The sequence below is a fragment of the Pleurodeles waltl genome, chromosome 12 (assembly GCF_031143425.1).
Source record: "Pleurodeles waltl isolate 20211129_DDA chromosome 12, aPleWal1.hap1.20221129, whole genome shotgun sequence".
NCBI lineage: Eukaryota > Metazoa > Chordata > Amphibia > Caudata > Salamandridae > Pleurodeles > Pleurodeles waltl.
In genome coordinates, this window is record NC_090451.1 from 84,361,433 (window position 1) to 84,377,981 (window position 16,549).

The window sequence follows — 16,549 nt, forward strand, 5'->3', positions numbered from 1 at the left end:
TTGCTGCTGCACTGAGATGTCTTTTATTCATAGTGCCACTTTATGCTAATCTATCCTTTACCGCAGGTGCTATGAGAATATCGCCAGAGGTTAACTAATATCAGCCTTAAAATAATGCATCCAGCAGATCTCATACTTCCAAGCATTTAGCAGCTGAACAAATTCTGTGGAGAGTGGCTGTGTTCACAGTTGGGAATAACAAAAAATTCAAGGTAAATTACCATCACCGAAAAAAATGAATGTTTCTGCTGGTATGGTGCTCCGTGAAGGCCATAGCATCTCACATTTTACCACTATCTTAGCAGATTCTGCTGGTGTGGTGGTACTTCCTCATTATTTAATAGGCGGCATTTGCTGCTTGTCGGACAGTTCAAGTACTGCTAACGGTATTTCTTACCACTTCTATAATATTGAACTTTACTTTGTTTGCTGCGTTTATTTGCCCTTCATTATTTACTGGTTATGAACGTCTAGTCCTCAACAGTGCCCCAAAGCCCTCTGGGGTCTGTTGCACACTATGAAACTAGACATAAAGAAAGAGAAGAACGAAAGAACGAAACAACGGAAGTACTCGCAAGTTTTTGCTCCTGTTACCAGACATTGCCTGTCTTCGCGGCAGCCTCTGGTTGTTGGGCGCTCTGGCTATCCTGTCAGCATCTTCTGCTTTAACCAGAACGGAAAGGTGTGCTACTTCTTCAGGACCTCCTCTTCTCATGAAGTGCAGTCTTTTCAGCTGCGCTTTCGCTCTAGCATCCATGCCAGAGGGGGAAGGGAAGCTTGCAGCGAGCTTCGCAGCTCACTGAACCGCTAGTCCACAATGAGGAAGTCGGATGTATTACTGACTTTTGCAAGAGGAACTTGCAGCTGATATTTGCAGTGGCAGTTGCCAGACACCAAGCAAGGAGGTGATGCCTGAGATCGATTGCTTTGAAGTCACTCAAGAGGACCCGGGATCCGACATGATCTCCTTTTAAGACTACTCACAAGAGGGTGGCGGTTTGAGTGCTCCAAAACCTGATCTGAAGACCACTCCAAAGCCAACCAGCGGAACAGGATCCTCTCGGGAACCATGGTAAGGCTGGTCTTGCTTTCTATCCTTTGTAGCTCCACCTTGCCCCTCTGGGGCCAGAGTGACTTGGGATAAAATTACATCCTTTTCAAAGACTTTGCTTTGAGCACTTGGACAACATGCCCGTTGTAATTTGTGTAAGCAAGGACTAATAAGGGTCTATAGACTGTGCTGAGCTTGCTTGCATGTATCTGATGTATTGTTGTTACATTAGCATAGCCCTTCATACCACTGATACCACTGATGAAGCCTCGAAGCACCTTTTGATGGACATGATAATCCTTAGGATGTGGATCTTGGGTTTATAGTGTGATGTATGTATAACGCTTTTTGGTGTCTTGCTCTTATCCTAGCGTGGGCTGGGACAAAGAACAGCAGGAGTCAGGATTCTGTACGCTGATATAAATTATTGTGTGTGTGTATGTTGAAGAGTGTAGCCAGTGTGGGCCAGTTTTGGTGTACTACATGATAAAGAAAGGAGAGCCCTTGCCTTAGTGTACAAAGCTGCTTGTAACTGTGGATTGCAGCAACAAGGTGTGGGAGATAGAATCCCTTACACTTGTATACCATTGTTAAGTGTGGCTGGAAGAGTGCGGTCACTGTGGGAAGCATTCTGGAATAAATGTGGTAACCACAAAGGTGTGACTATCATGTCACTGTACTTTTGTGCCTGTGCTAAATGACAGTAGACCTACAAAAGCTTCTGTTTTGTGTTTAAAGGAAGTGGGCTTGGCCAAAGCCATATTAGACTGTTCTAAAGAGTTCTTCATGATCACTGTGTAATGTTTCTCCCAACAAAGTTTTGACCTTCAGTTTTCAGACTGGTGACACTCCCCCAGGGCATTCTAATCAATGAGGAACACTTTATAAACCCATTCCTGGATTTCCTTGTAATGTAACAGGAGCGCCATATACACTGGCAAGCTCTGACATCCGTTTGAAATTCTAAATTGACCCCCAATCCTGGGCAATGTTTTTTAAGACACTAGTCCTGAAAGGTAATACAGTTGAGTTTCAATGGGTTTACTAATAGAGTACCAGAGGAACAGCTCCATTAAATCTGGGGATTAAGTGTCAGCATTTCAACTGAACCATCCTATCTGGGTCAATTTATTAGTGTAATGTTTATAGCACCACAATGTATCTTAGCAAACAACACCATAACGTACCATATCCTAAATTACAATAGCATACAATACGATATTATTAGACAGTGTAACATAGCATACCAGGTACTCCAGTAATGGTAAACAACCAAGTCTCCCTAGAAGCCTACTAGTGCAGAATGGATTTCGGTCATAAAGCACACTAAAGTCATGCCTTCAGATGTGCATTTCCACTGGTGTTCTTCCTCAATTCCTGCGCGCACTTGTGTTTAAATAAAGCCCAGCCCTTTCTTTGTTGTTAACGATATATTTGATGAGTGGGAGGAGTTGATACACATGGTAGTGTGTGCTCTTCCTGGAAAGAAAGACTCCTTTCTTAAAGGAAGACCTTATCCAGGAGAAACCCTCCTTAAGAGCCACCCAGGTTGTCACCCCTGGTTCTGCTCGGCTCCCAGCTCTCATCTTCCTCCTTTGAACTACCCCTCTTTTTTTCGCAGGTTTTTACAAAGAGACGTTGCTTCGTAGCTAGGTTCCCACTGTATAAATCCCAATACTTTCATAGGGTCTTTTACCACCCCATTTCCAGGTATTTACAAGTTTTGGGCCAAGTATGGGGGATTACAAGCAGGCATCCAGGATGCCTGGGACTTGCAACGTTTTCCAGATTCCAGGCCCTTTTCCCAACTTAGTTGTGTAATTCTGCCCTAAAAAGAAATGTTAGATTGGAAGGTACCAAGAACCCGTGGTTTCAGGCACAGAATTCTTGAGGTGAGGGATCACGATATTTATGATAACTTGGTAAATTTGTTTGTGCAATAACATCAAATTGATGACTGAACGGTCTGTAAACCTTTTGTAAAATCTCCAACACATGTGATGTTTTTCACCAATTGTTGTTTGAGAAGGATAGTGCAGGTGCGATTCTGAAGGCTTTGCCATTCACTTCTGAACGGAAGTGCATTTTAATGAGTATAATGGGGTCCAGTCTTCTTGAAAGACTAGTTCTTGTCACACCCCGATGTTTCTTGTACTTTATGCTTTTCTACTCGCTAGCGTTTCTCACTCTTCTGAGCTTTTTGCAAAATGCTGACAGTTCAAATTTACCTTATATGCGTGTTCAGGATTTTCGTTAGAAGTGGGCGAGCCAAGAAATTAACAAGGAGATCCAAGCAACAGCCGAGCCAATGGGTGGCTCTGGCTCTCTAAGCCTTGCCTTGAAAATATTTGGCATGTAAACCACGGAACAAACACCATGTCAGAATATGATAAGGTGTCTTCAAAATTAAAAAGTATATTTGTTTACACACAGCAGCGTTTCACTCTAGAAAATGAGATTATATCTCTGTATTCAGAATATGTATTAAAAAAAGTTTCAAAACATGCATTGAGAAACATTTCTGCTCCCCATCCGCTCTGACGAAAATGTGATTATTGAACTAAGGGTCAGATTTATAAGGCCCTAATGTGGCTCAAGGTGGCAATTTTCTCCGAGCCATAATTACTAAGTGTCACAATGCATGCATTCCACCACTTTGCGACCTCTTGTGCCACATTATGCCTGCATCAGGCATAATGTATGCAAGGGGGGTGCTCCGGCATTAGGAGCCCGCAAAAATGACACAATGAAAACTACAAGATTTCACTGCGCCATTTTTGGTGTCATTTTCAACACCTGCTCAGAGCAGGTGTTAAAATGACGCACCCATATTAACCTAAAGGCCACCTTACACTTTGCTCCACTAGCGTCAACATTTTTGACGCTAGGGCCCATATTTATACTTTTTTAGCGCCACATTTGCGTCATATTTTGACGCAAAAGTGGTGCAAACTTGCAAAATACAATTGTATTTTGTAAGTTTGCGCCGTTTTTGCGTCAAAAAGCTGTGCAAACACAGCGCTAAAAAAGTCTAAATATGGGCCTAGAGGAGCAAAGCCAGGGGCGGCTCCTCCGTTAGGGTGGAGTAGCGTCACATTCCCCCTAGCCCCACCCCTTCCCCCCAAAGATGCAAAACATTCACAAATGATGGGATAAATAAACTATGTTTATTATCCCCTCTTTGTGGCGCGGCATCTGGGATGAGGAGCAGTGAGGGGGGGGGTGCTCAGCACTCCCCCTCACTGCGCATGCATGTTTGGCCGGCCGTCTCAGGCTGGCCCAACATATATGTTCCGTAGGCTCTCTCCAGCTTAGGAACACAGTTGCTGGGCTGGAGCGAGCCCGCACAGGCTCCCAGTCTGCCTGGGTGTTCCCAGCCAATCCTGACGCTACTTTGAGCAGCATCAGGATTGGCCGCAGGGCAGGCTGGGAGCCTGTGCCTCCGTATAGACAGCAGGGAAAAGGCGCGGGATGGCGTCGAAAATGTAAGTGTTCATTTAAAAAAAAAAAAAATTACATTTAAGATCCCACCCCCGCAAGCCGCACCCACCCCGCTCCTTATGAGCGAAGCAGGCCGCAACTGAACAAATCGCCACAATCCCATCAAAAATTCTGATTGCTACTGGCCTAACCACTGCCATGGTGCGCCGTAATTATAAATACGGTGCACACATGGTGCTGTTAGGCGGAGCAGGGACGACACATGCAAACTAGCGCATCATTACTGATATGCCAGTTTCTTGTGAATCTGGCCCTAAGAGCCAAATCAGCTGTCACATGTACTCTATATGTGGCCTAGATTATTATTGTACACAGGTAAGCATTATAGGCTATTAAATCAAACATGAGAGGTTTTGGACAGAACACATCCTGTACTCATGTATTTGAGGGTGCTGCCATATATTATAGGGAATAAAAAAGGAGGTTTGGTGAAATAAAGGTTTGGTGAAATAAAGTATTTGCTTAGGATCACATAATTTGGTCAAACAGGAAGCCAAGATTGAGCCCACATTTACTGGTTTCACACTGTGCAAATCGGTTACTAGATGGGAATATCTTTCTGACATTAAAGGGTTATGCTTTGTTCTTTATTTTTGGGCGTGAGATTAGAATATGGGTGGCTGGTAGAACCCACACTTTATTTTTGACTATTTTACATAGAGTGAACCTTGCCCAGGGACATGAGTGTTGGACTACAGAGGGACAGACTTTTTTATTTTTTACTGCATATGGATATTTGCCAGGATTCAAACCTTGTTTCCCATGTGGCATGGTTTGCAGCCTGAACCACTAGTCAGCACTGCCTCCTGTGAAAGCTTGGTTTGTTTTGGGGTCGTAGTTCAAAGAGGACCTTGAGCTGTGCCAGAGCCAGACTTCCGGCTCGAGCTTAGCTGGAGATATCAGTGGTTCGAGCACATTTAATTTTCATACTGTCACATGTGTATCAGATTTACTGTACATTATGATACTCCGATTTGCATTTGCTGTGATGTCTTTGAATCAATTAACTGTATTGCGTAAGGATTGCAAAAAAACATTAAACTTAATTATACAGTGGGTACCTGAGGGAGTAGCCTTTAGACAGGAAAATTACTTTTTAAAACAATCTGAAACCAAGCACAGCCACACTTCCTGAAAAGTACAGAGAGGCAACATTCAAACCGCACAATCGAGAGAAACGTGGCTGAGTGAGTAGGCAACAAATGGTGACGTCATACAGGAAGTCCTGGCTAAAAAGGATGTTACGACCACAAACTTGTAGCTATAAGAAAGACATGTTCAGCTCTCAGGGTCCTCATAATCAATATGTTAAATAAAAGCATCAGAGAAGAAGATGCATTGTCCTGGGCCTTTCATATGAGAACACAATGAAAGGGCACGTGGATGGAGAAGGTGCTGTGATGCAATAACAGCTGTTGAAAATGTTGTACAAGTGTCATTAATGAAAAAAAATACATGATACCAAGACAGTGACTGAGGGCAAACTAGTGATCATCAATAAGTTAAAACAGGACAAATGTTGCATAACTTAAATACATTGGTAAAATTATTCAGTTATAAAAGTTTAATAGATTAATATCAGATCACACCATAGTTCTTGTTGACACTGAAATATTGCCAGAAACCCCGGGTTCCCAGCTCGTGCCTCAGTAATTGTTGATACTAAAATATTGCCAGGAACCCCAGGTTCCCCTAAATGGAGATTCAACAACACCCTCTTGAAAGATAACATCTTCGTGGAAAAGTTTGCCTCATTTTTGAAGGAATATTTTGATACCAATAATACCTCTGATCTCCCATTCCACGTTATTTGGAGTGCCCATAAAGTAACAGCTAGAGGGTATATTATTGATTATTTTGCAGCAAAAAAGAAGCAAGCTCTTAAGCCTCACTCTTACTTTCCTCCATTTAAGAACTTGAACATGAACATCAAATAACATCAACAGGAACATCAAATAACATCACTCTAAAACGCATCATTCAAGCAAAGCTGAATTTGAACAAAAGCTCGACTGAACATGCATCTTGTGTTTTACTGAAGATTAATGCTAAGTTCTATGGCTAGCGTAATACACCATGGGTAAAACTCAGCAGGTTAAAATAAACAACATTACTGATAATAAACATTTTGAGGATGTTGACATTTTAAAAATGCTTCACGGATTTCTACCAAAACATGTACACTCCAGAACAATCTCCTTCAGATGAAGCCCTAGATTCGTTTTTTGACTCCCTTACACCATGATCTCACCTGCCTCCTGACTTTTACCCCCTAGATAAAAATCTATCAATTTCTGAGTTAAAGACTGCACTTAATACACTTCCTAAAGACAAAGCCCCCGGACGGGAAAGCTAACCGTTGAATTCTATTAATCTTTTTTGCACATTTTACTCTCTCATTTGCTACCTATATATCAATACTTTTTCTCCAATAAGGAGGCTCATGGTACTTTTTTTGGAAGCAATGCTGTGTTTGATCCTCCAAAAAACAAATATCTTTCCTCCTGTGCCAAATACAGACCTATTTCTTATAAACTTGGACTGCAAAATCCGCAAAAGTTCTAGCCCTTTGACTTAATCAGTTTATTCCGAAATTAATAGGTCTAGAGCAAACTGGATTTGTAAAGGGAAGATACAAGTCTGATAATTCTAGAGCTTTCTTGGATATTCAGAATTTTGCACCAAAGAGCTCTACACCTATGGCCGATATCACCCTAGATGCAGAAAAAGCTTTCTATCAGGTAAACTGGTACTTAATGATGCGTGTTCTCAAATGGTATGGTTTTGGACCTGGCTTTTTAAAATATATTAGTTTGCTCTATTCTTTTCAAGCAACCTCAATATTTGTTAATGGCATTCAATATTCATACTTTCCCCTCTCATGAGATACTAGATAGGGATGTCGACTTCCCCAGCTACTCATTATATTGTCTCTGGGGCCCTTTATTCACATTTTAAGACACTTGTCTTCCTTCTATGGTTCTAAATATAAAGATACTGAAATTACCTTTACTGCTAATGCTGATGACAATGTCTAATATGTCTCAGATCCACAAACATCTATACTGGCCTTTACAGGTTTTTTTAACTGCCTACTCCAACTTGTCCTGATATAAATTAAACTTCACTAAATCTGAGGTTCTTCTGTTAAACAAATTTTGTTTGAAAGCACTATTTGCTGATACAAGGGGAAGTGGAAAGTCAAAGGGATCAAGCCGTAGCCCGGATTCCTTAAATCTCTCCAGCACCGAGTCCGCCTTATCTCCGAAGAGATGAGCGCCATCAAAGGGCAGGCCCATAAGGGTCTGCTGGACATCCCCCAAACCAAAACCAAAAGTTCTCAACCAGACGTTGCGTTGTAATGCCACTGTTGACGCAATCGATCTACCTAGAGAGTTGGTTGTGTCAAGCCCACATCGAATGGTGAACTTAGCCGCGTCTCTCCCATCAGCAACAGCCTGGGAGACGATTGCACAGGCCTCCTCCGGGATCTGCAGCAGAACTTGCGCAACCGTGTCCCACAGGGAGTGGGTATAATGGCCCTAAAGGCATGCGGTGTTCACCCACCACAATGCCAGACTAAAGGAAGAAAACATCTTCCAGTCTTTTTGATTCCCTATCTGGGGCAGTTGAAGGAAATGAGCCAGATGATGAAGATGCCTGAAATACCAAGCTCCCAGGCATGGGGTGTTCGGTCAGGAATTTAGGGTTGTTCAGGGCAGGCCGATGGCGGCAAGTGATTGCTCTATTCACAGGAGCCCCTGTGCTGGGTTTGGACCAGGTACCCAGAAGGACATCAGTGAGACCTTTATTGAATGGAAGGAGAGACTCTGAAGCAGACGCCCCAGGCTGAAGCACCTCCATCAGGAGATTAGTCCTGATTGCAACCTAGGCAGTTCACGGCCACGACCTCAGCTGCCCTACTGACCACCATGTAGTAAGAAGCTCCCTCTGCCGTAGCCAGGAGACAGCATGCCAGTGTCTGGGGAGGTATCAAGACCACTGGCCTCGCCCAATTCCTGAACCCAGTCCATGTTTGGGACTTCTTGCTGGTATTCAGCTTTCTCGCATTCATTTACATAGAAATAAGGGTCTGAATCCAACCTGGGGCGGCTAGGCCTCATCGAAGTCGGAATCAGTGTTGGACGATGCTGTTCTGGCTATGGGGCGTCGAGGATCAGAATTAGGTCGACGTTGATTGTGGGCCCAACCGACGTCAGGAGCGTCGATGACCTCGCCGGCACCGGGGAAGGTCTCAGTGGTGCGACTGGTGCAGGTCCAGGGGGACTCTCGGTGGCTGGAGCCATAGCTACTGGCACGGAACCCAAAGGGCCCCCCTCCAACTCCCCAGGCCCCAAAAGTGCCACAGGTGGGCTGGACTGCCCAAAAATGAGGCACATGTCCTCATAAAAATTGTTACGTTGGGCAGGAGTCGCTCTGGCTCCCAGAAAGTCGGGATGGCACAGAGCAGAGCAAGAAGTAGGCTCTGCGGACAGAGGCCTACAGCACTGACGCTCTTCCCGCGTCGCATCGTCCTTGTGACGGGGTGATGTCGAAGAATGCCTGGCCTTCTTCGATTTCTTCTTTTTCCTCCCCGAATGTCCAGATGACTGAGGATGATGAGTGGTGGTGACTCCGGCCAGTCTCGAGACCTTCCTCTCGAACGAGACCGGGAGCGATGCGGAGTCGAACACCGGGCCGCCATTAGCTTTAGGGACTGCTCCCTCAAAGCCTTCGGGTGCATGACCCGGCACTCCGAGCATGACTTTGGTCGTGGTCGTGCTCCAGACACCATAGACAAACCTGATGCAGATCCGTCACTAACATCATTCTGTGACAATCTTCGCAATGCTTAAACCCATTCTTTGGGGACATCCTTAGACGCACCAACAGTCACCACAAAATTTGCCAAAAGTGTTGAGGCCAGTCAAAAAGTGACCAGGGTATCTCTTCTACGAATATAGGATAATCGCGTCCCTTTTAAGGCTGGCGGTACGGGGAGTCGCGGGCCCCTGCACTGCTCATGCCGCTGGCATGGGCAGTGCAGGGGCCCCCTGACAGGGCCCCATGCAGCTTTTCACTGTGTGCTAATCAGACAGTGAAAAGCGCGACGGGTGCAACTGCACCCGTCGCACGGCCGCAACACCGCTGGCTCCATTTGGAGCCGGCTCCTGTGTTGCGGCCGAGATCCCCGCTGGGCCGGTGGGCAGAAACCAGGTTTCCGCCCGCCAGCCCAGTGGGATCTCATAATGACCGCAGCGGGACTGCGGCCGCATTGGCGGCTGCCCGGCGGTCAGATCTTGGCAGGCGGCTGAAGCCGCCCGCCAAGGTCATAATGAGGGCCTATATGTTATTCCGACCACCGCTGCACACGGCCTTCAGGGGTTGGCAGGTGGCCAACACCATATAACCACCCAACCCATATAACAACCCAACCCTGGGCAGGGGTTCCCTGCATGGTCTGCCTGGGGCCACGGGGACCACCACCTCCCCGGAGCATTCTGCAAATTGTGCAGGGGCGATGCCTCCTGCATCCCTTGGGACCATCACCACTGCAGGGCAATCTGGAAAAAAAATAGAAAGGGGTTCCATTTCGAACCATCTGCAGAGTAGAGGCTATTGTACGTTGGAGGGGAGCCACATGACCCTCGTAGGGGAGCCATTGATGGCCCTCGAGCCTGCCACCCTCTAGGCCGGCTCCTGCTATTTTCTCGGGTGCCATCCCCCAGGACACAGCTGTTAGCTTGACTTAGCTGCAGCTTTACAGCTTCCCCCCATGGTCCCCAACATTGTGACCCTCCCAAAAACAAACAACATATATATATTTTTTTTTATAATTAGCCCGGGTCCCAGGGGATGGGGTCGAGATCGGCCTTGGGAGAGAGGGTCGTGTGCCCCTTCCCCCTTTAAAAAAAAATATATATTTAGGCCGGGCCCTGGGAATGGGGTACCCGAGGCCCGAGATCAGCCTGAGGAGGGTGGCCCTCCTTGAGGAGCCATTGATGGCCCTGGAGCCAGCCACTCCAAAGGCCGGCTCCTGCTATGTCCCGGGGTGCCCACCCATGGGACACAGCTGTTTGCTGTGGCTTGGCGGCAGCTTTACAGCTGCCGCCAAGTCATAGCAAACACTTCGGTCTGATGAAGGAAGAGCTGTCAAACAGCTCTCCCTTCATCGGAGCAAAGGTTTCATCTGTGTGCCTCCCACCAGCGATGCAGGCAGGCACACAGATGAAACTGCTCTCTGTGACAACAATGCTGGCTCCTAAAGGAGGTGGGGAGCCAGCTGGGACTGTGAGGGCCTTCAGGCTCCCGCCCACGGTCCTCAACACTGTGACACTCTGAAAAATTTTTTTGAAAATAATTAGGCCGGGTCCCGGGGCATGGGGTCCCCGGGGTCGAGATTGGCTGTGGGAGGGGGGACATGTGGATTGGGGAGGGGGGCTGCGCAGCCTCCCCACCCCCAAAAAATTTAATGTTTGGACTGGGCCCTGGAGAATGGGGTCCCTGGGGCTGAGATCGGTCTTGGGTGGGTGGGCGTTGCAGGGTATGGTTGGTATAGAAATTCACCTGTTATAGGTAGAGTTATCTCATGTAACTATAACTTGTGCCTTAAGGTAATTATAACTCACGCCCTTGCCATGCACTGTTAATTACTCCACATATTACAGCACTCATGACATCTTTGATAACATCACAGATAATATAAATGTATTAATTGCAGTAAAAAAATGTTTTTTTAAACTGTGCATGGCGGGAGTTATAGTTACCTTAGGGCACGAGTTATGGTTACTTGAGATAACTCTACTTATAGCAGGTGAATTTCTATGGTTTTGTACATTTAAAATGTGAGCCTAACTATAAGGTCCCTGTAACCTTAGTTTTTTTAAGTGAGAATATATATATATATATATATATATATATATATATATATATATATATATATATATATTTATATAGATATAAAAAGCAAAACAACAAAGTACGTTTTTTAAAAGGGCTATATTTCTGTCCTCAATACTGTGGTATATGACCTCCATATGGTGCACACTTGCCCTTCTGGGTTTGTTTTGCTCCTTATAAAAAAAATCAGATGATGATGATGAAAATAAGTTGGTGTTCTTAAAGTAGGAGCCCAGCACGAAAAAGCAACCTGCCTACACATGTGTAGATGTTTTCAGTGGTCAGTCGATATGGATTTCCCTATGATGAAGCAGACCTAAGGGATTGAGATCCTGCTTTTTTATGCAATATTTGTGTACGCCTGGTCCGTGGGTATGTTCTCAGTTGCTCTAAGTTCAATACAATTGAGTACTGTGACAGTATTCTAAATGTTTGTGTTCTGTGGTATCTGTGCTCCAAGTCCATGTCTTTCCTTATCTTTGTTGATGTTTCTCCATTCCTACCTGTTTGTCTGCCAGTTCTAGCATCCTGGCCTCACGGAACCAGTGCCTCTGTCCCCTCAGACACAATGTATTTCTCATCTAGTCTCAATACCTCACACTCCCAGTGACTATGTCCAAATTTCAGTATCTCTTTGTCCTATTGGATACATCTCCAGTCCAGAGTTTGACACTCACTCCATGTGCCTGTTTCTCTCTGTTCCATTGTCTTTGTCCCAGTTGCTCCCCAACCTGTGACTAGGGGTGGGTGGAATATTTTGCTCTCCCCACGGAATTGGCAGAATTTTGGTGACTCTGCATTACTTTTGTAACCCGGAGTTCCGACCAAATCTGCCAATTGTCACGAGGAGGAATTTTTTCTCGTGTGCAGCTCCCGAACAGTAGGTTGGCAAGAGCGATTTGGCATCCTCTCTCGCGATTTACGGTCGCTTGAAGGACATCTGGCGTGACATTTCTAACAAGGCCAGTAGCAGGCAGACATGGGAGGTCGCGACTGTTCACAGCCAGAAGGCTGCCACTCATGTAGAAAATCTACTCGAGTAGCAGCAAAATCAACTTGTGTAGCTGGGCCCTCTGGTGCACAGAGTGATGTTCACACTGACCTTTCAGTGCAGAATGGCCTACCAGTGCTAAATCATATTGTGAGCGGCGCACCGTGACTATTTCCAACTGTTGACAGAACTCCACAGCATACTGCGGAGTTTTTATGTAACTCGGAGGAATTCCACAGTCAAGTCCTGCGAGTTCTCCCACCTCTACCTATGACCCACTTCACGAAGCCAAGTGCGAGTTCAACTTAAATGCATGAATGACCCTTTTTACAAGTGTAAAGCCAGGTTTATGGTCCACACCATGTCGTTTTGCACCTGTATAATGAATTACTTACACATTTGTTATCAATAAATCTTCTCCCAGGATCGGAAAGTGAGGGCGCTGCAAGGGCGCCAAATGTACCTACCCTGGAAATGTTCAGAGATATACTCTTACCAGGGATAATAATAAATCAGGGATGTGTTCGAATTCCAGTCTCGGCTCATTATCCTGTCATTCTGAACAAACCACTTAGCCTTCCTGTGGCTAAAGAAAACTGTGTAATGTAATCATAATCATGTTCTAATGTAAAACGGTCTAATTCCTTGGTCCACGTTTGCGCTATATCATGCTGCAAATAAAAAAAGGAGAGGGCATGTCCTCAAATAAGGAGTGCATCACAGCATGCAAATGAGGGCATGTCTTTGCAGGGTTACAGGCAGGACAGTGCATTGTTTTGACAATTTGAAGCATGGTCCCATTTTGCGTGAGACATACTAGTTACACTCAGCAAAGCCCAGGACCACAAGCTTGAATAATGTAATATGTCCATTGAACTCTACCAATGCTGAGTCCAACGATATTAGCAAGCTCCAACTTTGCAAGGCCTTAGCAACGTTGTGAAGATCAGCCCCCTTTGGTTTATATTTAGTCTTGGTCAGAGGTGTGAAATGCATACTGAGGAACTCTCACGGCATATCTGTGTAAAACCCAGTGTTGTTTAAAAACCCTGTACTCATGAAGTTAGTAAAGACAGCGATATAGCCCAAGGCAAGGGAATTAAACATTGCAAGACGTTTGTTATATTATAGTTCTTGTGTGACTTCCTTTGGTTTACCTGAAAAAGGAGAAGTTTGCTAGTGGCAGAAGTCTGCTTTCAGCTGTATTTTGAAGGTCATGGAGCTAAGCAAAGCCGTTAGCAAGAACAGAGGAAATAAGCACTGGTTTAAACAATGGGTCTGGCTTTAATGTAGTAACATTTGTAAACATAATTTGTTCAAGCATACATTTACAGGTGTTATCTCATTAAAGTCAGATCTGTTGGCTTTCGCAAAGCTTTTTTGGTGTAACCAGAGGAACAACAGTTGACGAGACACAGAGGGAGAAACAAGGAATAAGCATGAATGTAAAGCCGATAAGAAAACCACAGATTAGAAAGAACAATGGGGAAGATGGACAAGAAATTAGTTACCTACCTGTAACTGCAGTTATCCAGCATTGGCATCTTTCATAGATTCACATGCTTGAATCTTCCATGTCGTCGATGTGGGAGTCCCACGGTGTCCTATAAAGCAGTATACAATAACCACAGAGGCTACATTGCAAATAGGCCTTACATTTTCTAGTCTATCCATGTCCTTTTTTTAAATGGAACTTGGACCACAACCAATCAGGCGACAGCACCCTCTAGAACACTCCCAAGAGAGGCTCTCTTCCTCAGATTTTCAGCACTAGAGTGAATTATACATCCTGAGTTAGTAAAGGGAGGGTGGGTCGCATGTAAGATGCCAATACTGAATAACTGCAGTTACAGGTAAGTAACTCATTTCTTATCTGGTACTGGATCTTTCATAGATTCACATTCTTGAATCAGAATAACAAGCAGTATAAACTACGTAGTATAATAAAATCGTAGCGGATGGTGGGTATGAAAGAATTTTCTACTTCATATATCATAATTTATATAGAGTAGTCATAATACAAAATGTTCAACTTATTACACCAACAATAATAATAATAATAATAATAATAATAATAATAATAATAATAGAAATAATCACCAGTATAAGAAATAAAATTTGTCATTATCATAGAGGCTCCCTTTACTGGAACAGATGACATATGACTGCTTGACCCACAGCCGCATCAGTTCTATGCGTGGACTGGAGGCAGTAGTGCTTTGTGAACAAGTGTGTACTCTTCCAAGTAGCAGCATGGCTTATTTGTTCTAACGGTACTCCAGCAAACAGAGCAGCTGAGGTAGATACTGCCCTTGTTGAATGTGCTCTAGGCCACCTTTCTGGAGGTTTTCCTGCTGCAGAATGGCAGAACTGAATGGTTGCTGTTAGCCATCTTGCTGTTGTTGTCTTTGTTACTGCAATACAGAGTCGCCCAGGTCCGTATGACAGTAATAATTGATCAGACTTGCGAAAAGTTTTTGTTCGTTGAAGATGGGACTCTTCACATCCAATGTGTGGAGGGATTTTTCTGCTGGTGATGTTGAATTGGGGAAATATGTCCAGAGATTAACTGGTTGATTGAGATGAAATTGAGAATGAATTTTGGATTTGTTTTGAGAATGACGAAATCCTCAGTAAAATGCAGAAAAGGTTTTTGTGTAGTGAAATCTTGGATTTCACAGACTCTTCTAGTGGAAGTGATCGCTAGTAGGAAAGCTATCTTCCATGTAAGAAACTTGAGGTCTGTCTTATGGATAGGTTCAAACGGAGATTTAATTAATTATGAGAGTACAATGTTAAGGTGCCATTCAGGGGGAGGCAACATTACTGGAGGAAAGACCCTGAATAAACCTCTCATGAATTGTTTAATTAGACGTGATGAACAAAGGGAGGCCGGGTTTGAAGAGCGTCTCTATGTTGAAATTGCTGCCAAATGCACTTTCACTGAGGAATGCACGAGTCTGGATTTCGCTAGTATTAACTGGTAAGGTAATATTTGTTCTGGAGAGGCCTCATATGGTTGAAAGTTATGTTGCTGACACCAACAACAGAACCCCTTCCATTTAAGTCGATATTTTTTCTTTGTGCTGTCCGCTCTCAATTTAGAAAGTCTGTTTCTACATTCTGGGGCAATCCTTAGATGCTGGAACTCATGAAATTCAGGAGCCATGCATGCAAGTGCAGTAATGTCGGATCTGGAAGCAATATCTCCTTTTGATGCATTGATAGTAGCATTGGAGTTGGTGGGAGACGTATCGGTGTGGCTTCTGACATCAGAAGAAGCTCTGTGTACCAGAACTGCCTGGGCCATTTGGGAGCGATTAGTACTAGGCAATAGGATTCCGCCTTCATCTTTGCTATGACTTTGGGAATTAATGGGATGGGGGGGGAAAGCGTACGCATAGATCCCAGACCATCACATCGAAAGGGCATTCCCCCAAGTCCCTGGATGGGGATACCGACTTGCGTAAAATTGGCATTTGGTATTCTGGTTCGTTGCAAAAAGATCTAGAGTTGGCCTGCCTCATGTTGCAAATATTTTGTCTAGTTAGGCTGGTTTCAGTTCCCATTTGTGACAATCGCTGTTGGCCCTGCTGAGTGCATCCGCCAACGTGTTGTGAGCTCCTGAGACATGTTCGGCCTTCAAGGAGATGTTGTGGCTTGCTAGCCAGCTTTATAGCTCCTGGGCTTCTTATGAGAGTGTTAAGGATTTCATGCCTCCCTGCTTGTTGATATAATACATGCTGGTTGTGTTGTCTGTCCGCACCAGGACTTGAGAACCTTGTATCCTTGGGAGGAATGCCTGCAATGTGAGGAAGATGACTTTGAGTTCCAAGCTGTTGATGTGCATCAGCTTCTGATGGTTTGACCATTTCCCCTGGATTTGCAGATCTTGGAGATGACCTCCCGATCCTTCCATTGATGCATCCATTGTAATTATAAACTGTGGGACTAATGGAATATACGTGAAGCCTTGAGAAAGATGAGACTGGTGAGCCCACCAGTCTAATGCTTTTATCATCTTTGGCGTAACAAGAATGCGATCTTCGAACAATCCTTGTTATTGGTTCCACTGAATCTGTAATTCCTTCTGCAACGGTCTCATT

The 16,549-nt window shown here is 44.6% G+C and overlaps 1 protein-coding gene across 1 annotated transcript in view; it reads left to right on the top strand.

Annotated features, from left to right (window-relative positions):
* Positions 1-606: 606 nt before the first annotated feature.
* Positions 607-16,549, top strand: part of MYO1F (myosin IF) — a 235,806-nt gene continuing 219,863 nt past the window's right edge. The window contains exon 1 of the mRNA XM_069217167.1: positions 607-1,072. Within this exon, the coding sequence (XP_069073268.1) occupies positions 1,070-1,072 (3 nt within the window). The 5' untranslated portion in view covers positions 607-1,069. The remainder of the gene's footprint in view (positions 1,073-16,549) is intronic.